The 24,896-nt window shown below is 39.0% G+C and overlaps 1 protein-coding gene across 1 annotated transcript; it reads left to right on the forward strand.

Moving 5' to 3' along the window:
* Positions 1–1,582: 1,582 nt before the first annotated feature.
* LOC105912329 (E3 ubiquitin-protein ligase TRIM39-like) lies at positions 1,583–23,700 on the forward strand. The gene is made up of 4 exons (XM_031585526.2): positions 1,583–1,759; positions 9,286–10,404; positions 10,787–10,810; positions 22,815–23,700. Exons 1-4 carry the CDS (start codon positions 1,606–1,608, stop codon positions 23,363–23,365), a joined length of 1,848 nt encoding a protein of 615 aa, XP_031441386.1. The 5' UTR covers positions 1,583–1,605; the 3' UTR covers positions 23,366–23,700.
* Positions 23,701–24,896: the final 1,196 nt, after the last annotated feature.

The raw sequence follows: 24,896 nt of genomic DNA on the forward strand, positions 1-24,896 counted from the left end.
AAGCATAGGCGGAGATCCCGGGGGGGACGGGGGGGACGTGTCCCCCCTTACCATAAAGTTGTCCCCCCCAACAATCATTGAAATTTTAATTTTAATTTAATTTTTGGAATTTTTTTTTTTAAATAAAAATACGACGACACAAGCGGTGCTAATTATAGATGTAAAACAATGTGTTTTTTAAGTGTTGAAAAAATCATGTTCCCCCTATTCCTCAAAGTGGTTTGGTTCACATGCTGTGTCCAACGGGCAGGGCTACCGGCAGCTCCGTGTTTCAGTTAATCAGCCCAGTAGCCTACACGGTCAGATTGTCAGACTGTTTCCTACTCTGTCCCCTGTCGCTGCCGCTATGATACACGATATGTAAAGAGATTTACCTCATTCTCGAACGCAGTAAGAACATGTAAAGAAGAAGTTTTTTTCTGAACTCCATTTACGAAGTTCCAATCGATATGCACAAGTATACATAAGTTTATTAATGGATTGGCATGACAACGTGAACGTTTGCCGATAACACACGCATGCCGGTAATTAACACAGTTAAGATAGCTAGCTAGACAGTCTAGGACACTGTCCTGTCAGGGGCAGGTTCATGCTAGTTAATAAACGTAGGTCTACATCTCAGTGCCTCTCCAGATTTGTTAAATTATCTGAAGTTAAATTAATGTCATCTTTTTCTGCGGTCCATGAACTATGCTGGTATCGTAAAATGGAGTGACAGTGGCGCAGGAGGTAGAGAAGTCGTATTATAATCAAAAGGTTGCTAGTTCGATTCCCTGTCGACCTGTTTTATAACTTATTTTGAGCATCAAGTTCTCTTGAACTTATTTGTCTGTGAATAGATATTTCGTGTTAGTACATTTAATGCTGTTTAGATAATTCTAAAATGACTTCGAATTTCTGTTTGTAAATGTGATAAGAGAATTCGGTATTTAGCAGTTTATGCTAGCTCTCGTGAAAGCAATTTTGTCATGTCCCCCCCCCGGAATTACACTCTGAAATTTGACCATGTATTGTCCCCCCCTACAATGAAATGGGATCTCCGCCCTTGAATGTAAGATATTCTTCATGTTCATGTGGTACATTTTTATTATGGATGCAGTGCTGAGCTCAGTGTTTGTATACTTGATCAAACTTTACGGGTAAATAGGGTCGTTGGACTACAGTCCAGGAACATGTGATTTTGCTGACCATTCCTTTCCATCTCAATCTGCCACATCAGGGAGGTTTTAGTCAGTCAGTTACCTTAGTGACCTGTACAATGAAACCAAGTAACCTCCCTTCTGACGTGTGTTTAAGATGGCTGCTTGCCTTGACAAGAGAAGTCTCGTCATTTCTCACACATTGAGAGGGCCTGAACATAAACATGACAAGTGTCCACCAATGTCTGAACATGAACTCTAAACTGAATGTTCAGAAGGGGTTATGGAGAGTAAATGTATTTTGCTGATGTTGTCAGCTGCTGGGACTTCCTCTATCCATGTTTCTAAGAGTATAAAATGGCCCAAACACTGTGGGTCTACTGTTCACCTACAGTCACTCTCTACAAGACAGAGTGGAGAAGATCTTATGATCATCTGAGCAGCGGGTAGAGAAGAGCAGGGCAGAATGGAGATGACTGAGGGCATCTATCGACAATTAGACCCTGATGGAGTCGACAGACCCTCTATGGATAAACATGAAGAAACAGACACTGGCGAGTTTCCCTGCAAGACTTCAAACTCCAGAGAGAATTTGGAAGCCCCAAGTCCTCAACCCTCTGGTGAATATTAATTTCTAAATATACATTCATAATCAGCGGAACTCATGGTTCATCCTTGCAAAGATTACAAATGCTTGTTTCATGATTAGCAGCTCGTCATTTTTGAAGTAAAATAAATCATAATTTTGTTCATTCATTGTTTTAATTAAAACAAAATATATGACATCATTAGTAATCAAGCAAAATAAAAGTAGGAAGGTGAGAAGTAAAAGAGTAAATTAGGAGCTATGAAAACATACATGAAAACTAAATATTGTCTTCTTATATATGATGGCAACAGTCTGCATTTTCAACCACAATAATTTTGGTATTTTGCAGTACATGTAGAACCTATCACATAGTTTTTAGACGTTGAAGAATTGCTTGAGAAATGTCTAAATGCAGAACTTGGGAGAAAGAAAATTTGCAAAGCCAGGTAACATGTCTAAACCATAGATGATACCACTTTGCAATAAGACTACCCTTATAAAGGATTTATAAATGGTGTATAATTAGGTTTATAATTAGGTTGCAAGCACTTTATAAATCATTAATAAATAATTATAAACAAGTTATAATACAGTTTTCATACATCGATGTGGGCTCACTATTTGGCAAGATCAAGTTACTGCTTACTAGGGACGGGAATCGGCAGGGACCTCCCGATACGACACTATCACGATACTTAGGTGGCGATTTGATATGTATCGCGATTCTGTGGGTATTGCGATTCTGTAAGTATTGTGATTCGATATTACAATTTTTTGCAATTTCTTTTGGTAATATTTTTTAAAACACTGGACCATGGAAAACAGATGAATCATACCTTCAAATGGCAAATGGCAAACAGCAAATGGCATGGTAAAATGCATGGTTATAAACCTGAAACTCGTCCTAGAAGGTTGAAAACTATCCATGTTCTTCCCTACAAACATATCTCCCCCTGTGTTGCCTGTTAATACCCCACAGATGAAACTGGCCCTTCTAAATGTCAGATCACTAAATAACAAAACCTTTCTAGTTAACGATCTGGTTAAAGAAAACAACTTAGATTGTATCTGTCTAACAGAAACTTGGCTAAACGATGACACAACAACAGCAACCTTGATAGAGGGGTGTCCGCCTGATTACAGCTTACACCAAGTTTCTAGGAAATCAAAAAGAGGTGGAGGAATCGCAGCTATTTTCTCATCTAAACTGTTGTTCAAAATCACTGAGCTAGGTGAATTTACATCAATTGAATATCTTGTTATAGAGCTCAAAACCGAATCAGTACTGTTTGTTATTATATATCGGCCACCCAAGCACTCGCCAATATTCATACAAGAATTCTCTGAACTAATATCACTATGTGTCACCAGATATGACAAAATAGTCCTGAATGGAGACCTAAATATCCACGTAAATAAAAAAGCAGACCCAAGAACTATTGAGCTTTTAAATCTCCTCGAGAGTTTCGATCTAACTCAACACATAACAGATCCAACACACCAGCACGGAAACACACTAGATCTAGTAATAACAACTGGACTAAACATCAACAATATTTCAATAACAGATTGCTCTATATGAGCCAACTAGTCATGACTGCTCTCTGAATGAAATGGTAGAGAACCTCAATGATGCACTATCATCTGTGTTAGACTCTGTAGCCCCAATTAAAACAAAAAAGAAGTTTACAAGCAGGACCTCCCCATGGCTGAGAAATAAAAATGTTAGTGAAAAAAAAGAAAATGTTGCGTAGCAGAGAGAAAATGGAGAAAAACAAAGACTACACTATCCACCACGATATCTACAAAGATGCACTAAGGACCTTTAACAAAACCATCCGTCTAGCAAGGAAAGATTATTTTTCCAACATTATTACAGAAAATGCCGGAAATTCCAGAGTTCTTTTCTCTACCATCGACCGGCTTCTAAACACTGTCCCTGCCCCCCCACTATCCTCAGCAGCTAAATGTGAAGAGCTTGCTCTGTTCTTCAAGAACAAAATAACTTCGATCAGAGCTAGTATCCAGTGCCGCTGCTAGCCATTTTGGTGCCCTAAGCATAACTACTTTATGATGCCCCGTTCATGGATGTATTGTTCATAGTAATAGTCAAGAGAATTATTACAAGATTATCTCAAATTTCATGTTGTTTGTTTCATGTTTTCTTGAAATAGCATTAGACCAAGGCTGCCCAATTTGGGGGCCGCGCTCTATTTTTTTCGGCCCGCGCTCCGGTCAGAATCAGAGTCAGAACTTAATTCGTTAAACAGCATTTTAACCCATCTCGAAAAGGGCCTCTGTCTCAACGTCCTATGTAACTCAGACTGGTTGCAGTTCACTGCCTGGCCACAGTTTTAACATTGATTTAGATGGGTCAAGGGGGGGCGCTATTTACCTCTTGTCAATACAGATCCATAACTTTGCAGCTAAAGTTTGATTCCTGGTTGCTATGGTTATCTAGGTGCTATGCTAGCTAGCTAGCTAAGGAACCTTTTAATAATCTTAAACGATTTAAATGGAAGATTTCCGTTTACATGAAATGATAGCTAGTTATCTAGCTAATGTTATAGTCTCCTCGATTTAACTTCTACAATTATAATGGGTGCCTGTTACACTTCGTATGAACGAGTTCATATTCACATATATTTACACCAGTTCATCATGTGTAAAGAATGCTGATATGAAATATGAAAACAACCAGTAGTCAATGTGCAAGCTTCCAATTTAATCGTGATTTAAGATACTCTATTTAAGTTGGGGCAGTCTGTCCTTCAGTCGAGGCATGATGATCTCTCGTTTCACCTGTTCGTGTTGGCGAGTCAAATGCAGTTGAGAGGCGCTTGTCTCCAGGGGACATATTACACTTAACTGTTATATTTTTCTTCACTTCACGGATACAAATTAAAAAGGCTGTGATTGGAATACGGGACTGGAGCTCAAAATCACCCAAAATTCGGGATGTCCCAGACAATTCTGGACTGTTGGCAAACCTACTTGCACCTAGCGATAAGTTATAACATATTTGAGTGTGCTAACATTAGCAATAACGTCAGCTAGTTCGAGGTGTATGCATACCATTAAATTAGCAGCACATTTCCCGTATTTAACAATGATTAAACATGGACTTGCCTGCAAGTGATGCACAGTCATCATCTCGCAGATTCTTTCTATTTCTTTTTTCTGCCCTTGACTCCTGTTGTCTTTTTGAGGGCATTTTCGAAAAGTTCACCTAGCCTACTGTCAAAGTTCGTCAGGCCACTGAGATAGGAAAGGGCACCCACGGCGAGCTTGGGAAGTTGAGTTTGTTTGTTTGTTTTTTTGGGGGGGGCACCATCGTTTGAGCAATTAAATATATCTCTTGTTCTGCCTGTTTTGTAATATACATGCCTAAAAGGTGTCTAATATTTCTATACTGAAATAATATCGGCATTATAATTATTATAACTATGATGATTTTTCAGTTGCCTATTTTTTTGGTGCCCCCTCAGGACTTGGTGCCCTACGCACAGCGCGTAGTGCGCGTTATGGGAGCGGCGGCACTGCTAGTATCACTACTACTGGAGGTGAAATTGACATCAGTAGATCTTGCAACGTAACCATGAGCACTTTTACATGTATCACACTAAGTGAACTTTCCAAAACCGTCATTGAATGTAACTCTACAACCTCATATATTGATCCTATTCCCACCACATTCTTTAAGGGAGTGTTTGATAGTGTCTCACATCCGGTCCTAGACATTATAAACACATCCCTTAGAACTGGCGTTTTCCCAGATCCCTTCAAAACAGCTGTTGTAAAGCCCCTATTAAATAAACCCAAACTGGATACCAGTACACTAGCAAACTGTAGACCGATATCAAATCTACAATTTATTAGTAAAGTACTGGAAAAGATAGTATTATTCCTTTCTCGAAGAAAATAACATCTTGGAAGTCTTTCAGTCAGGTTTCAGAAAATATCACAGTACTGAAACTGCTCTCACCAAAATAATTAGCGACCTCAGACTAAACTCTGATGCAAATAGTCTCTATACTTATCCTGTTAGATCTTAGTGCGGCTTTTGATACCATGGATCACGACATCTTAATCAATAGACTTGAAAAGCTTATTGGGTTATCTGACTGTGTATTGAACTGGATCAAAACATATATCAGAGGGGACGGAAGTTTTATGTTAGTCTAGGAGACCATATGTCTGAGAAACATGAAAGCTGCTATGGGGTTGCACAAGGGAGCTGCTTAGGTCCATTACTTTTTTCTCTTTATATGTTACCACTCGGTGACATCATCAAAGAATATAGTATAGATTTTCATAGCTACGCGGACGACACACAATTGTATATATCCGCTGAACCTAACGAAGCGACAGCCATAAACTCCATTACCAACTGTTTATTGGCAATAAACAAATGGATGAACGATAACTTTCTCAAATTAAATGAGGACAAAACTGAAGTCCTACTTATCGGCCCCAAATCAAGAAGAGAGATGATAACGAAGAATCTAAGAGGTTTAACCCGCTGGATTAAACCTGAGGTGATAAGTCTCGGGGTCATCCTGGATTCAGATTTGAATTTTAACTCCCACATTAACAAAGTCACCAAAACAGCTTTCTTTCACCTCAGGAACATAGCAAAGGTGCGACCATTCATTAACCAAAATGATGCCGAGAAGCTAATTCATGCTTTCATATCAAGCCGGCTAGACTACTGTAATTCACTTTTTGCTGGTCTTCCCAAGAAAACAACTGAAAGACTCCAGCTCATTCAAAACTCTGCAGCTCGACTACTAACCAAAACTAAAAGGAGAGAACACATTAGTCCTGTCCTAGCTTCTTTACACTGGCTTCCTGTTACCTTTAGAATTGACTTCAAGGTCCTCCTCCTCACATACAAAGCTCTAAATGGACAAGGACCTAGCTACATTGCTAACTCTTTTACTAACTACACACCAGCTAGAACACTGCGATCATCAGATACAGGTCTATTACAGGTCACCAGAAGCAGTCATAAGAAGATTGGCGATGCAGCCTTTGTCAACTACGCCCCAAAATTATGGAACACATTACCCATTAATATTAGGGAAGCAAACACGCTAGACACTTTCAAAAAGCTTCTTTTTACCAAAGCATTTTATTAATATTATTAATTTTCTGTGGGGTTGATACTAACGGTAACTTTCACTATTTTTATTATTTCAGAAGGGTTTTATTACTTTTATTCCTTTTATACCTTTTATCATGATTTTAGTAATTCAAGAAGCCTATCGGAACATCAGGTTCTGATACAATATTAGTCATTATTTAATTCCATGTATTGCTCTTGCTGCTTGCTTTTATTGATTTTATGTAAAGCACTTTGAACTGCAATTCTTGTACGAAATGTGCTATATAAATAAAGTCTTACTTACTTACTTACTTACTTACTTCAAATACAACACAGTCAAATTCACACGCTGTCAATAGATTGAAATTAATTCACATTTTGAAATTCATTAATCTAGATTAATCGCGATCAAAAGTTTGTTTTTCTTCTAAAGACTAAATCTTATAAATTAACGAGTAATCACTTCAGACAGCGTGTATTTTAGACAATGTTGTTTAATTGTATTTTTTTCAGGTGATTAAGGTGATAATTTAAAGACAAGCTGCTTCTGTGATAGCTAAATTCAGCTTGACAAATGCAACATACAATTTTAGTTTTGTCGATTGTTCCGTCATTTTGCCTCTTAAACAGAAACTTTCCGCCCAACAAACCCTCAGCTCTCTCCATCTTCAACTACCGTCTCGGTCCCTCCTATCTAACTGACTGCAGGCACGCGGCGGTTTCGTGTCAGGGGTCTACGCACACCGGAAGTAAACAAAGTTGCGTTAACTGCGTTCAAATATTTTATCGCATTAATCTAGGCCACGATAATCTCATAGATAAACACGTTGACTTTGCATGTAGGCTATGCAAAGCTAGTGCTTGGGTTTCATTGTAGATCTCGGGCAGGGCTGTGTCAGAAAATAAACGTCTTGATGGTATTGTGTACCTCGGCTCTAAAGTGTAAATCATGTTATGAAAACCTGTATTTTCGACCACACTATATGGACAAAGGTCTTTGCATATAAAATGAGAGATTGATTCTGTGATGCGATTAGCCTTTTCTGAACTGCTGGGGAGCTTACTGAAACATGTATCCAGTGTTTGTTGTTTGCTGCTAGCGGGTTTGGCTTCCTCCGCCGTTTTGTCTGGATGGTGTCGAGTGATATGGGCACGTATGTTGGTCGTATTACCACAATACTTTATCTTTCCGTGGCATAGTTTGCAGACAGCATTGCTTATTTTGAAGTGTAAAATACATCACCATCTATTGATAAGTTACTACCATTTATAACTGGCAAAAAGGAGCCTTATTGTAAAGTGTGAAATTCATCACCATTTATTAATGAGTTACTACCATTCGTAACTGGCAAAAGGGGGCCTCATTGTAAAGTGTGAAATACATCACCATGTATTAATGAGTTACTACTGTGGTAATTGAACATGAATACATGAACAACACGAGTTCATTATAACAAACATACACACACATTCAGTGGGAATCTGCATTATTCCAAATGTATTTCCGGTTGACCACTAGAGAGGGCTACCTGTGTGGAGAGTGTGCTGCTAGCTGTAAGGGGGGTAGCTACGTGTTAATATCCGTACAACTACCGACCTGATGAGAACAACACGTTGTCCTGTGTCTTTCTTTAAAAAAGCACTATTTATCTCCACTCCTCAGGGATGCGTGTTGTAAATATCTTGATTTAGGCTGACATTTACATCAGGGCAGTGGAATGAGGTGTTTTGTTTTTGCATTGGCAGTTGCTGTAATAGTTATTTTCATATGTAGAAATACTGCTAGTCATGTTAGATATTCTCCTGCTAGCATGGAGAAAAGCGTGGTCCATCGCTATTGTTGCATTTGTAAGATAGAAGTCTTTGTGGTTTGACTGTTGTTAATGTACTTCTTGTAAGTTTATGCGCGGCATCACTCATGCCTTATTACACATCACCAACACTGAACATGTAAATACAAAACACATCCATCATATATCACAGTTCCAAAACTGTACCTCAATAGTCCATCTTCGCACATAAACTAGTTATAAATGGTAGCCAGTTATAAATGGTAGTAACTCATCAATTGTTTATAATTGTTTATTAATGATTTATAAACTGTTTACAACCTAATTAATAACCTAATTATAAACCATTTATAAATCCTTTATAAGGGTAGTCTTATTGTAAAGTGGTACCCAATAGATTAACCCATGCAATTATTCTCTGCTTTTGATTACAGAAAGCAACTGTTTTTTTAACTATTCTAAAATACGTTATTTGTTGTAATTTATTGTACATTTAATGTAATGTCAATGCAAAGACTGAACCTATGCAATTATTTATTTTTGTGATAACAGAAACCTCATTTTAAATGATATAATACTGTGTAGTGAGATGGAGTCTCAAACTCCCATTATGAAGTATATTCCTACCTGTAATTTAGTTGCACTCTCTCCCATCTTTAGGACCCTGGAAGAGGGCTGCTGTGTGTCTGGGTCTGCTGTGTGCTCTTCTGCTGTCTGCCATCGCACTTCTCAGTTTCAAAATGATGGAGAACAAACAGTTACAGACCAGCTACAAAGAGAAACTACAGATGCAGTCAGGTTACGACAACATGGCCATAGAATACCAACAGCTACAGATTACTTACAACAACCTAAAAACAGAGAACTCCCAACTGCAGACCAGTAACCGCAATCTCAGCAGAGAGAAACTTCAGTTGCAGGGCAGCTTTGATCCTCTAAATAGAGAGAAATTAGGATTGCAAACCAGGAATGACCGTTTAAATGCAGAAAAATCAAGTTTACAGAACAGATACAATAACCTCCTCAGGGAGAAATTACAACTGCAAACAGGATACAACAACCTAACTGAAGAGAATTCCCAATTAGTGGACAGTTATAATAACCTGAATACAGAGAAGACCCACTTACAGACCAGTTACAACAACATTTCCAGAGAGAAATCCACATTACAGACTAAATGGGACGATATGAACAGAGAGAATTCCCGGTTAAATTCCAGCTACACCAACCTGAATAGAGAGAAATCAGAGTTGCAGGCCAGTTACAACAGGCTGAATCAAGAAAGGTCCCAGTTACTGGACAGATATAACAACTTGACAAATGGGAATACCTATTTACAGACCAGTTATAACAACCTGAATAGAGAGAAATCCCAGTTACAGACCAGTTACAACAACCTGAATAGAGTGAAATCCCAGTTACAGACCAGTAACAACAACCTGAATAGAGAGAAATCCCAGTTAGAAACAAGTTATAACAACCTGATTGGAGAGAAGTTGCAGTTAGAGACCAGTTACAACAACCTGACTAAAGAGAAATCCCAGTTACAGACCAGTTACAACAACCTGAATAGAGTGAAATCCCAGTTACAGACCAGTTATAACAATCTGAATAGAGAGAAATCCCAGTTTGAAACCAGTAATAGTAACCTGAATAAAGAGAAATCCCAGTTACAGACCAGTTATAACAACCTGAATAGGGAGAAATCCCAGTTGCAGGACAAATTCCACACCATGGCTGCCGAGAAGGATAAACTACAGAAGAGACTTTGTAACCTGAGTGAGTGTCCAGATCTGGTTGAATCTGCTTTGGAAGTAAATTTGTATGGTAGAGTTATGTCTGAATACAAATATAATTTCATACTTCATTGATGTGTTACTGGATGCTTCACCTTCAAAATGACAATCTAAATACAAAGGTAGATGAGTTGAGTTAAGTGAGTGCACATAATAATAGTGTAAGTCTTTTGTCAACCTTTTGGATGTTATGTTAGGCACTGTAAAGATGGTTGATCAGTCAATTCCTCCCTTGTAGGGATTGTCGAATTAATGTTGATAGTAGAATTTCTTTAGATGTTTATATTTAAATCCCCTACTAGCATTACGCTGAGTATACAACTGAGGGACATATATGAAGAATTTTCTTCCTTTCTTTAACACAGGAATGGAGATTACAAAGTATGCAGGTACGTCTTACTATGGCCATGAAAACATCCTTTCCGTTTAATTTGTTAGTATATTGGAATAATAGCAATGTGCTTGTTACCACTGTCTGTAAGAATGCTAAAAAGCACAATTTCGTTTGTTCAGATTCATATTTTTTAACAAACCTTAATACTCACACTCACTACAACATTCTTTGGACAAACACCACATTTTGTGAAAATTCATCCATAGAGGGCGCTATAACTGACATATGTCACCATCTCAAAAACCGCTTCAGCTAAAGATCTGAAATTTGGTATACTTACACTTGGTTGGTTACTTGTACATATTGCGATACCTCAAGAACTAATTAACCCAAAAAATTGAAATTGTACTTTGCTCAGATTACCTAGTGCCAATGTCTTCTTTAAGCTTTTGAAGCTGTCAAGTCCTCCAACCTTTTGCCAGTCTGGGTGCCTCACAACACCTGCTTGGACACTGATGATCGCTGCTTGCATTTTACTCTTGCAGTGGATGTGACTCTGGATCCTGATACAGCTCACAACCACCTCATCCTGTCTGCTGATGGGAAACAAGTGAGGACTGGTAACTCATCACAGAATCGCCCTGACAACCCCAAGCGCTTTTCTCCTGTTGTTAGTGTTCTTGGAATGCAGGGGTTCACCTCTGGTAGATTTTACTATGAGGTTGAGGTCAGTGGGAAGACTGCATGGGATTTCGGAGTAGCCAGAGAGTCCATCAACAGGAAGGGACCCATTACCCTGACACCTAAGAATGGACACTGGAATATATGGCTTAGAAATGGGGATGAGTATGCGGCACTAGTAGATCGTCCTGTTGTACTCTCCCTTAAAGAGAAGCCAGAGAGGGTGGGGGTGTTTGTGGATTATGAAGCAGGTTTGGTCTCCTTTTATGATGCAGACAGGTGGAATCTAATCTACTCTTTCCATGGCGTCTCTTTCAAGGAGAAAATCTATCCATATGTTTCTCCATGTCCTAATTATGGCGGCACAAACTCATCTCCTCTGATTATCATCACTCCAATTTCATGCCCAAAATGACTTTTATTAATTCTAACTTGCTGGTATTTTATTATGTTTGATTGTTTTTTACTGCTTTTACTCATTGTGACGGGGCACCTGCGTGACCCGCCACTGCAGCCTGTAGGCTGCTGCCTTTACTTGACTGGAGCTGGTGTTTTGTGTGTGTTTTGCGTGTTTGGTGTTTCATGTCCGTTTACAGTTAGAGATGCATGTATATGTATATTTTTCTGTTTACAATCACCACACTATTCAATGTCTTGTCTCTGAAATGTTCCGTTTATTTAGGTTAAAATATCAGGTCATTGTTACATTTCATACCGTTGTCTAGTGTTTCGTCTTACGTGCGTTGGTCTGTTTATAGAATGTTTCGTATATGAGCGCGTGTTTTAACTTCCGGGGTAACCCGCGATATTGTTAATGTATTTAGGCTGATTTATAATGTGTCGGTTATGCCTTCACCAAGCCATTGTTGCTCTATATGGCTTAGGCCATTTTCCCAGCTATGTGGGACATTGATTGCTTTGAGTATGGCTGCTGTGAGCCACAGGTGTTGGTGCCTGAGCTGACGACACACCTGCTGTTTATATTGGTTTGAGCCAATTAGAGGTTTGTGTCTAGGCTACTTAAACTCGCTTTTTCTTTTGTTCGGGAGAGTGTCCTGTTAATAAGGCGTAAGCCTTAGGAGCTCTCACTTTTGACCTGGAGAGGTATCGTGTTTAATAAGGCGTAAGCCTTACGAGCTCTCACGTTTGACCAGGAGAGGTATCGTGTTTAATAAGGCGTAAGCCTTACGAGCTCTCACTGACCAGTTAATGTGGTCCTTTTTAACATAGTCGACTATTTATTGTAACCTACATATGTGTATTGAGGCTGTGATGCCAATGTAATTGTCTGTGCTCAAGTTTAATTTCTATTGCTTTATTTTTGTGTTTAGTAATGTCCTTGTTTCACTGCCGTCTTTGAGGAAATAAAAACCTCATCACTCTAACATCTTTTACCTCCTGAGTCCTCCATGAGTTTACATCTAGATCTAACCGTGACGGCTATCTCGACCTTTCACACTCATCACTTGTAATTGTGCTCTTTATTTGAATTTCTAGTATTTTGTATTATTATTTTGTTTGTCTTCTTTCTCCTTTTATTAGTTTTAACTTGTTTAATTTCCTCATTACTCTTTTCTCCTTTGTTTCTTATCCAAACTTTGTGTCAATGTATTTACACCGGCAAATGATGCAACTTAAGTTAGTGTCCACTTATTAATTCAATGTACTGATTTGTTTGTTGTCATAGTCATGTTTGATTGGACATATCATATTAAACTGAATGTAGTGACAGGAATGTTGATCATTCAGAAACTAGAGCTTCTTGTTGATTTGAAACATATAATTCACTCAGTGGACAGAATATCATAATATGGCACTAAAGCACTTTGGTACAACTCCTGATGTTTTTCAATGCGCTATACAAATAAAGTTCACTTGACTTGACTTGACTTCCATCTAATATTAACATCCAACACTAGGTGGCAGAAATGCACCCAATTTTATCTAATTTTCACCTTTCACCTTTCACCACAGGAATGTCATCCAAAATGCTGAGTTCTGTATTTGATTGAATATTCCAAAAATAAACTACTCTCATAGTTGAAAGAAGTTAAGTTCTGGTTTAATTGTGCTCTACACTGATATTAAATTGTGATGAACTACATGTGAACTAGGCAATGGGACTAGAGTACAGCCATACTTAATTCTTCTGATCAATCCTTTCTGTTCCCATCTTCTAAGTCAGTCAGATACCTTAATTAACTTTACATTGAGTACACACACACACACACATACACACACAGACGCACACAAATACACACACACACACACACACACACACACACACACACACACACACACACACACACACACACACACACACTCAAAATCCTGGTCAGTGTGCCAGTGGTGAGACCTCTCCCTGTTGTTCTTATGTTTTAATTTAGTAAGATTTGATAGGAAAGTGAAAATACAACAGGAAATGAGTGGGAGAGAGAGGGGGGGAGTGGGTTTGAGAAATGACCGTAGAACGGAAGCGAAACTAGAATCTGGCACTAGACCCGTATATATATATGGAATGGGATGCAAGGCGCTGCAATACGATCCCTCTGCATTGAATTTGATCTACCCTTCCTATCCTAAATAAATCTGCATGCATCATGTCAGCCCACCATAAATAAACATAACGCAGCCTTTCCCTCTCCTTCCTTATCATATTATGCTAATACTGATATTGACAAAGTGGCCATATTACCTGCAGTGAATTTAGTATCTAAATGTATCTCTTTATCTGTTCATCAAATTGATGTTTACTAATCACATTTTCTCTCTATTATAGCGTGATTCTTGCTCCCAAATACAGATGGCTGTGGAAACATTGTTCCTCATCACCATATCCTTTGAGTACAACTACGCGTATTGGCAGCCTAACTCTACCCACTCACTTTGTCTCTTTCTTCCCCTCCTAGTCTAGACCATTTTCGCCTGACCTACTTGCAGAAACCCTCGGCCTACACCTACCCACCTCCACCACACTGTCATGCACTTATTCTACCCCATACTCTGTGCTGGTTTTACCTGTAATGTAAATAATTGCAACCAACGACATAGTTTTCTGCTCCATTACTCTACTTACCCTTATAATAGTAACCCATGAGCACACTGTATACCCACAAAGCTGTACTACAATACTTGAATTCTCTGTCCCCACCTTATCCTTGTAAAAAAATGTGATGAAATGAAAGCATTTCTATTTTTTCCACTCCAGGTCACGGCCACACATACTGTATTTAATATTTCCAGTTGAAGGTGGGAGCATGGGAGAATCAGGGTCAATGTACATACGTATATTCATGTGTATATGCAAATAAAGAAGGACTAATCCTAGGTTTCTATGAGTGTGGAAAAGTGTGTCCAGGGTCCTGACATGCCTTGCAGACCATATGCTATCCATCCCAGTACACAACCCCAAATGGAACAGTAACATATAGCATAATATACGATATGTGTACAGTAAATATTCTTAAGTGTAGTCCTAGTGCTCTAGAGGTTTGCTGTAGTGGGTTCAGTGGCTAGTGCATTGACTGCTGGTTGCTGCCATAAAACACTGAGAGTTAAGACCAGCTAAGCCAATTTAACATGGGCACGTTTGCTGTCCGAAGCTAGTAGTAATAGAGAACACCTTACAATGTGCACGTGCCTCTGATCACATTCTATATGCCAATGTTAATGTTAATATTTAGGTCAATTCCATTTATTTATTCTTTTCAGGGGGTGGTAGGTAATTAGGTAGCTGAAATGCATTTTAAAATAAAAATAAAAAACTTATTATTTATTAAGTACAGAGAATAAGTTGAAGGTAACTACAAAAGATATATTGTCCTCTTGACACATTAGCATGAAAACACTGGTATGGGCAGTATATAATCATCTAGGAGAGAGAGTGGGAGGGAGTGACATGTGAAGAGAATGTCTAGGATATGTTAAACTGTGGTGGTGAAAGGTTTCCATGGAATTTGCTAATTGAAAATTGCTCCTCATCTTGCCATCAAGACCTTCTAGGTTGGCCTTTTTTGTCCTTGTGCAACCTCACTTGAAGACACAGAACTACTGCGGCAACTTAGTGCTGGGGCCATGGTGGCCATCGAAGCAAAGTATCACATCAAGCGCCTAGTAGGTCTCTATAATCGTGCCAGGAAGGCCAACCTAGAAGGTCTTAATGATAATGGCCAGGGAAATGCAGCATCAGTCTCCGACATTGTGGTTGCTGAGCTGGTCCTTTACATAGAAGAGACCAGGCAAGATGAGAAGACAACACCAATCTTCAAGCTAACTGAACTTGCCCAGCTCTACAAGTCACGAATAGAACAGCTTAAAGTAAAGGTTGATACCAGAATTAACACTACACGACTGAGGGAGATGATTCTTGCTGAATTCCCTGATATGCAATCATACAAGAAGGGAAGAGATGTGCTGATGGCCTTTGAAGAAGATGTTGGTGCTGCTCTTGCCAAAGCCTATGAGCAAGACAGTGACAAAGCTGCTGTGCACATCGCACGTGCTGCACAAATTGTCCACCGTCAGATATTTGGCGAGGCCAAAGCATTTAATAGTTTCCCTGAAAGATGCCAAGAGGACTCTGTGTCACAGCTGTTGCTTACCCTGATGAACATGGTCCTAGAGTGACCCAGCATCAAGAACCAGTTGACAGAAGGAACATCGCCAGCAGCACTTGCAATTGCTCAGTTGCTTAAATTCAACAGCGTTCAGCACAAGCGGACAGCAGGCACAGCAGCTTTTGTCAGACATAGGACTTCACAGGAGACACCAGTTCCTTTATACATAGGACTGATGCTGCATGGAGACACCAGTTCCTTTACACATAGGACTGATGCTGCATGGAGACACCAGTTCCTTTACACATAGGACTGATGCTGCATGGAGACACCAGTTCCTTTACACATAGGACTGATGCTGCATGGAGACACCAGTTCCTTTACACATAGGACTGATGCTGCAAGGAGACACCAGTTCCTTTACACATAGGACTGATGCTGCATGGAGACACCAGTTCCTTTACACATAGGACTGATGCTGCATGGAGACACCAGTTCCTTTACACATAGGACTGATGCTGCATGGAGACACCAGTTCCTTTACACATAGGACTGATGCTGCATGGAGACACATGCAAAAGGGAACTTGTGGAGAGAATGGCACATCTGGGGTTGAGCATATCATATGATCGTGCGTTTTAGCTCTCCACGCAAATGGGGAACAATGTCTGCCAGCAGTTTCAAAGAGAGGAAGTGGTACGCCCTTCACATATGCGCAAGTTTCAAGTTCATATAAAACTCAGTGTGAATTGTAAATAGTTATTTTACTCTACACCTTGATCTGAAGCTCAATTAAAGTTTATATGAAACAGTGTACCATTTTAAACAGTTCTTTTACTCTTGTGATCAAAAACATTGATCTGAAGCTCAATTCTGTGGTTGTTATCTAATTTTCTAATAGACAGAATATATATTGTAGTGAATTTTGGAAGAAGGTGTCATTGACTGCATTTGTATCTAAGCATAGGGGCAAGTATCCACAGTTTGGTTTGGTAGTTGGAACTACAGCATTTTTTGCCAATGTTTAGATACTCTGTTCAAAACAGTTAACTTTCAGTTCAAAACCTAACTTACAGTAATTTAGATCACTGTAGATGGAAATATGCTGTGTTTGGACAGACAAATTAAGTCATATGCTTGAATAAGTCATATGCTTATTTTAGCAGAAAGTTTATTTAGATTATTTAGTTTTTTTGGCTTGCAGACTTCTTACTATCTCTAATAGTAAGAGTCTACACAAGGCAAACATAGATGTAACTGTTCCTGAAGAGTTGTTTCCTATGCCAAACTGGAGGACACAGCAAAATTTTATATATGTAAATGGCAATGCTTCAAGTTGTTAGTGTTTTTTAGGTGATTGTACTCTGAGAAAGAACATGTGCTTATGTTACGGCAGCATGAGTTGTGTTTTGGTGGTTGTAGTGCATTTTGCACCAATGGTTAACTGATATGCGGAGGTGTGTGTCTGTTAAGCCCACTGTGTTAAGTGTTTGGGAAAAGTGTTCATGGTATTGATACAAGAGTTAAAATGATTGGAAAAAACTGTAAAGACAATTCCATTGTTTTGGCGCTATATGAATAAAAAAAAAGAAAATTGAGTTGAATTTAACACTGAGCTCAGGACTGTCTAAATGTAAACCTTGATGACCTGATTATTCTCCTACTGAAGAAGATAAAGGGAAGGATTGTGATTTCAGCTGCTGTGACTTCCTCCAAACATTTTTCTAAGAGTACAAAACGTGTCAAATGGTGTAGGTCTGAACTACAGTGACAGCGACAAAGAAAATCCCCTGATCAATAGGTCAGTCGTGTTCCCTCTCTAAACCAAACCTCACGAAATTGTATCCATCTTAGTTTAATAAATCCCATTTATATACAATTGGTTCAAGAGTAGGAACAATTGGACCATCTTAAATAAATGCCACCTCTTACAATTTACATTTTTTGATGCTGCTAACTTTATTTGCATTAGCAATTTTAATGCAGACATACTGAAAACCCACTGTTTCACTGACTCTGATCATTTGCACCAATGATTGTATAGAGACTTTATATTCTGTCAATGATTCACACCCATGTCAGGAAAGGGAATTTCCACCCCTGTAAGACTAACATTACACACAAGATGGCCGCTTGCCTTGACAAGTAATTTCTCACACATTGAAAGAGCCTGAACCTAAACTTGAAACCGTCCGCCAATGTCTGAAGATGAACTTACAGTATATCCTGTGAGTGAAAATGAGATTCATGATCAAGCAGCAGCTGTGACCACCAAAGGTTGATCAGCATAATATCCAAAATGGTAATCTTATCATGGTAACAAAGGAAAGGTCCCCATGCTGGTTTTGCTCAGACACCTGGGGTCAGTTACTGCACTTCACTGGAATAAAGACAGATTGCGGCATCAACCACAAAAGAAACTTCCTTTTTCTTATAAATCAGAGTGAGCTGCTGGGACTTCCTCTATCCATGTTTCTAAGAGTATAAAATGGGCCAAACACTGTGGGTCTGCTGTTCACCTACAGTCACTCTCCACAAGACAGAGTCGAGAAGATCTCATGATCATCTGAGCAGCCGGTAGAGAAGAGCAGGGCAGAATGGAGATGACTGAGCACATCTATCAACAATTAGCCCCTGATGGAGTCAACAGACCCTCTATGGATAAACATAAAGAAACAGACACTGGTGAGTTTCCCTGCAAGACTTCAAACTCCAGAGAGAATTTGGAAGCCCCAAGTCTTCATCCCTCCGGTGAATATGAATTTCTAAATATACATTTATAATCAGGGGAACTCATGAACTCATGGTTCATCCTTCCAAAGATTACAAATGCTAAGAGCGCTGACCTTGTTTCATGATTAGCAGCTCGTTTGAGTTTTCAGGTAAACTTTTGAAGTAAAATGAAATTATAATTGAGTTCTACTGTGTTCCATGGTTATAATTAAAACATATATATTAGACATAATTGGTGATGAGGCAAAATAAACGCAGGAAGGTGAGAAGTAAAAGAGTAAATTAAATATAACAAAATATTGTCTTCTTTTATATGATGGCAACAATCTTTTAGCATTCTCAACGACAATAATTTTGGAATTTTGCAGTACATGTAGTGCCTATCACATAGTATTCAGATGAAATACTTTATTTATTTTACTCTCTCCCATATTTAGGACCCTGGAAGAGGGCTGCTGTGTATCTGGGTCTTCTGTGTGCTCTCCTGCTGTCTGCCATCGCACTTCTCAGTTTCAGAATGATGGAGAACAAACAGTTGCAGACCAGCTACAAAGAGAAACTACAGATGCAGTCTGGTTACGAAAACATGACCATAGAATACCAACAGCTACAGATTACTTACAACAACGTCAAAACAGATAAATCCCAACTGCAGACCAGTTACAGCAATCTTAGCAGAGATAATTCCCAGCTGCAGGACAATTACAACAACCTAAATAAAGAGAAATCCCAGTTACAGACCAGTTACAACAACCTGAATAAAGAGAAATCCCAGTTACAGACCAGTTACAACAACCTGAATAAAGAGAAATCCCAGTTGCAGGACAAATTCCACACCATGGCTGCCGAGAAGGATAAACTGCAAAAGAGACTTTGTAACCTGAGTGAGTGTCCATATCTGGTTGTATCATTTCATACTTAGCTGATTTGTTACTGGATACTTGACCTTCAAAAGGATTATCTAAATAGAAAGTACATATTTTGCAAATCTTTTGTTGACCTTTAAAGGGGGTAAGGATGTTATGTTAGGCACTATAAATATGTTTTTTGTTCAGTGAGATTCACCCTTGTAAGGGTTGTCGAATTCATATTCATGGTAGAATTTAAATATTCATATTTGTAACATTTCAGTAGATGTTTTTTATTTAAATTCCTTACTAGTTTTAAGCTGACTATACAACTGAGGGACATATCTGAAGAATTTTCTTCCTTTCTTTAACACAGGAATGGAGATCACAAAGTATGCAGGTATGTCTTGCCATGGCCATGAAAACATCCTTTTCATTTAATTTGTTAGTATATTGGAATAATAGCAATGTGCTTGTTACAACTATCTTACAAAATTGCTCAATTTCGTTTGTTCAGATTCTTATTTTTCAAATTAACAAACCTTGATACTCACACTCACTACAAGATTATTTGGACATACACCACATTTTGTGAAAATTCATCCATAGGGGGCGCTACAACTGACACTTGATACAATCAAAACAAAACAAGAACCGCTTCAGCTAAAAATCTGAAATGTGGTATACTTACACTTGGTTGGTTACTTTTACATATTGCGATATCTCAAGAGCTGATTAAGCCAAAAACGTGATATTGTACTTTGCTCACATAAAGTGCCAATGTCTTCTTTAACCTAAAGGAGACTTCAGGTTTGACGCATGGCGGAGTAGGTTGCAAGCCGGGAATACTCTGTTGAAATTTGGTCAAAATCCTTTTTAAATCCGTCTAATTCTATACAACTATTCGTGCTAACGCTGATTTTAGCTGAGAGTATGAAAAAGATAAGTAGAAAACCTGATGAAAAAGGCAGACCAACAAGTTAAAGAGACAAAACCATATAAGCTAGTGGAACAACCGGACTCTGAGGCTAGCAATCTGCTAACCCTGCCAGATATAGAGAGATTGCTAACGTCCATGGAGAAACGCATTGAAGCAAAACTTTTTGATCAACTGTCGGCTGAGAGAGCCATTATCAAGCAACACCACGAAACCATTCAACAGTTGGAAACCTCGCAAAACGACATGCATACAAGACTTGAGACACGTGAATCCACTTGTGCAGCACTCTCTAAAGACAATAAAGAGCTGAAAGTGAACCTGGACGATCTAGAAAACCGATGCAGGCGGAACAATATTTGCATAATAGGACTGCCTGAAAAAGTTGAGGGGCCGCATCCCACTTCATTCATTGACACTGAGAGAAACATTTGGTGTGGATGCTTTCCCTACCTCAAAGATCACTGACAGGGCCCATCGGATCGCCATGGTCAAGAAGAATCCAGCCGACTCCAGACCACGTCCCCTCATCGTGCGAATTCCGCACTTCCAGACCAAGTAACGCATTCTGAAGCTAGCAAGAGAGGCCACCTCTTTTTCTTTTCGCGGATCACAAATACATTTTTTCCCCATCACATTTTCCATTCAAAGTAGTTCAGAAAGGATTTAAATACCTTGGAGTAGAAATTACGCCCACTTTTTCACTGCTATTTATAAAGAATTATTGATTGCTCTTTGAAAAGTGTAAACACGATATGGTGAGAAGGTCCAGCCTGCCACTCTCCTTGGTCGATTGAGTTAACCTAATTAAAATGATTGTATTACCAAAATGTCTTTACCTCTTCCAAAACATTCCCATCCTGATAAGGAAAACGTTTTTTTTTTTTAACTTTGGACCAATGCATAGCATCCTTCATCTGGAATGGTAAATCACACAGGATTAAAAGGCGATCTCTTGAAAGACCCAAAGTGCTTCCTGGCTTGGCTTTGCCCAATTTTATATATTATTATTGGGCCTGTAATATTCAGTATTTACTGTTCTGGACGGAGACTATCAACCTGACAGCAGTGAGGCCTGGACACAACTTGAGTGCATAGGCGGCCCGGTCCACTTGGGCTCTGTCTTATGCGCTCCGTCCCCTCCGACCCCACAAAGCCAACTTTTCTCCAACCCATTTGTCCTTACCTCAGTTAGAATCTGGTGACAGTGTAAAAGACATTTAACATGTATACAATGTCAATTCACTCCCCAATTGTTAATAGTTACAATTGCACACACAATACCTTGGACTCAGCTTTTAAAATATGGATGGCAAAAGGCATTACTTCCACATTTGACCTCTTTTTTTTTCAGGGCAAATTTGGATCATTCGCACAACTTTCTGAGAAGTTTGACCTACCAAAATCACATTTTGTGCAGAAAAACATTGCTTTATTTCCAAATCTACCATCAGATAACATAACTGACAATCTTCTCTCTTTGTCTCCACACCGGAAAGGCTTAATTTCAGTCCTTTACAATCAAATGTGCAACATCTCCCCCAGTCACTGCAAGAAACTAGAACACTTTGTGAAGAAGACCTAGGGGAAGTAATGAGAGAGGATCAGTGGGAGGCTGCGCTAGACTTAGTACACACCTCATCCCCATGCGCTAGACATAGCTTAATTCAACTGAGAGTTCACTGGACCAGGGCTAACTTGACAAGATAAAAAGTCAAACAGCTGATCACATACATATGTTTGGTCTTGCCCTTTACTCAGAACATTTTGGGCAGACATTTTTCATGTTTGGTGTGGTCATCCCTCCAAACCCATTGTGTGCCATTTTTGGCTTTACTGATGAAACTCGTTCTCTTAAGGGCAGGGCCCATGTCTGTAAGAAGGCAAAATAGCTCAATTTCGTTTGTTTAGATTCATATTTTTCAAATGAACAAACCTTGATACACACACTCTCACTACAAGATTCTTTGGACAAACACCACATTTTGTGAAAATTCATCCATACGGGGGCGCTACAACTGACACATGTCACTATCTCAAGAACCGCTTCAGCTAAAAATCTGACATTTGGTTGGTATACTATTACATATAGCGATATATCAAGAGCTAAATAAGCCAACAATTTTTTATTGTACTCATGCTTTACCCAATTTGCTCACATTTTCTAAAGTGCCAATGTCTTCTTTAAGCTCTTGAAGCTGTCAAGTCCTCCAACCTTTTGCCTGTTTGGGTGCCTCACAAAACCTGCTTGGACCCTGATGATCGTTGCTTGCAACTATACTGACATGTGATTTACTCTTGCAGTGGATGTGACTCTGGATCCTGATACAGCTGAAAACCACCTCATCCTGTCTGCTGATGAGAAACAAGTGAGGGATGGTGACTCACCACAGAATCGTCCTGACAACCCCAAGCGCTTTGATCCTATTGGTTGTGTTTTTGGAAAGCAGGGGTTCACTTCTGGTAGATTTTACTATGAGGTTGAGGTCAGTGGGAAGACTGGATGGGATTTAGGAGTAGCCAGAGAGTCCATTAACAGGAAGGGAGACATTACCGCAAGTCCTGAGAATGGAGACTGGTCAATATGGCTGAGAAATGGAGATGAGTATAAGGCACTTGATACTCCTCGTATTCTCCTCTCCCTCAAAGAGAAGCCAGAGAGGGTGGGGGTGTTTGTGGATTATGAGGCAGGTTTGGTCTCCTTTTATGATACAGACAGGTGGAATCTCATGTACTCTTTCCGGGGTGTCTCCTTCAAGGAGAAAATCTATCCATTTGTTTGTCCATTTCTTAATGATGGTGGCAAAAACTCATCTCCTCTGATAATCGTCACTCCAATTGCATGCCCAAAATGACTTATATTAATTCTAACTTGCTGGTATTTATTATGTTTTATTATTTTTTACTGCTTTTATTCATCACTTTTAATCGTGCTCTTCTATTGAATTTCTAATATCTCTATTATTATTTTGTTTTCATTCTTTCTTCTTTTTTTCATTTTCACTTGTTTTATTTGTTCATTTCTTTAATCTCCTTTACTTCTGATAACATATTTTTATCAATGTATTTACGTCAGCTGTAAAGCACATTGATACAACTCCTGTTGTTTTTAAATGTGCTACAGAAATAAATACTGTAAATATACAGTAATCAGAATTCTACCGTATATGTTGTAAATTACTTTAGTGAAACTACAGTACTATATTGTATTGTGGCAACACACTTTACAAAAGTATAGAAATGGTTGTTGCCAAGAGTGCAAATACAATGAAACACAGTAGAGTAAATTGACTGTAAAGGCCAGCAAAGTGTCATTGTCATTGCCGAACGTACAAACAATTGATGTGACAGTATGACGGCTAAGTTTGGCTGAACCCTTTGGCCAGCCTCTCTCATGGAGAGGTCATGATTGACTACGTGATCAATGACTGTTGCCCTAATTTCATTAGAGCATCTTCCATGAATGCCACACAGGGGCCCCTTTATTTCTACTATGGCCTCTTCCTTGTCCTCGTCCTAGCCCTTACTGAGGTTCACACTGGCCCACGCTGGTGGCAGGGGGAGACTGTTCACTGCAGAACAGATTTGACCTTTTTACTGTATATTAAAACCTGTCATTTTGACTTCTTACAGTATTCAATCTTATGTGGAAAAATGACTGCAATAAATATTTTTGTGTCAGAATCTTTGCCATTTTGTACACAGTAGAACAAATGTAAAATCAATGGTGTTGACAGGTCCTTGTTTAGAATATCTTTTACAGTACTTAGCAATACAAAAACAGAACTACAATATTTTATGTATACAAATTATCAGATTTCAAATACTTTCTGACAGTATATTGTCAAGAGTGCTCAGTACAAAACCCAAATTGTAGTATGTTGTCAGTGGTAAAATAGTCAATGCTGTGAGGGTGTTGCACAAAAGTTGAAGTGATGGATTCAGAGGTTGATATTGACAGCTGTAGTTGTAGAACTTTGTTGTCCATCGTTAAATAAATGAGAACATACATTTTCAATTGAGCACAAATTGTAGGTTTTGATGGAAATGTTTGGTTTTTATGGGTGTGTGATAAGTTTTGAGAAGGTGGTGTCATTCTGCAAACATCAAATAGTGTTTTGGTTATTTCATCTTCTGTTGTGGGCTGTGTGAGCTGTTTTGAAAAAGTAAACAGTGATTGGAAAAGTAATGATAATGGCCAGGGAAATGCAGCATCAGTCTCCGACATTGTGTTTGCTGAGCTGGTCCTTTACATAGAAGAGACCAGGCAAGATGAGGAGACACCACCAATCTTCAAGCTAACTGAACTTGCCCAGCTCTACAAGTCACGAATAGAACAGCTTAAAGTAAAGGTTGATACCAGAATTAACACTACACGACTGAGGG

The sequence above is a fragment of the Clupea harengus genome, chromosome 18, assembly GCF_900700415.2.
Source record: "Clupea harengus chromosome 18, Ch_v2.0.2, whole genome shotgun sequence".
Taxonomy (NCBI): Eukaryota; Metazoa; Chordata; class Actinopteri; order Clupeiformes; family Clupeidae; genus Clupea; species Clupea harengus.

Bases quoted from the DNA above. Each gene is read 5' to 3' on its own strand.
- LOC105912329 (XM_031585526.2), top strand. From the start codon at position 1,606: ATGGAGATGACTGAGGGCATCTATCGACAATTAGACCCTGATGGAGTC. The intron at 1,760-9,285 runs GTGAATATTAAT...TCCCATCTTTAG, and splicing joins CCCAAGTCCTCAACCCTCTG to GACCCTGGAAGAGGGCTGCT. The intron at 10,811-22,814 runs GTACGTCTTACT...TTACTCTTGCAG, and splicing joins GGAGATTACAAAGTATGCAG to TGGATGTGACTCTGGATCCT.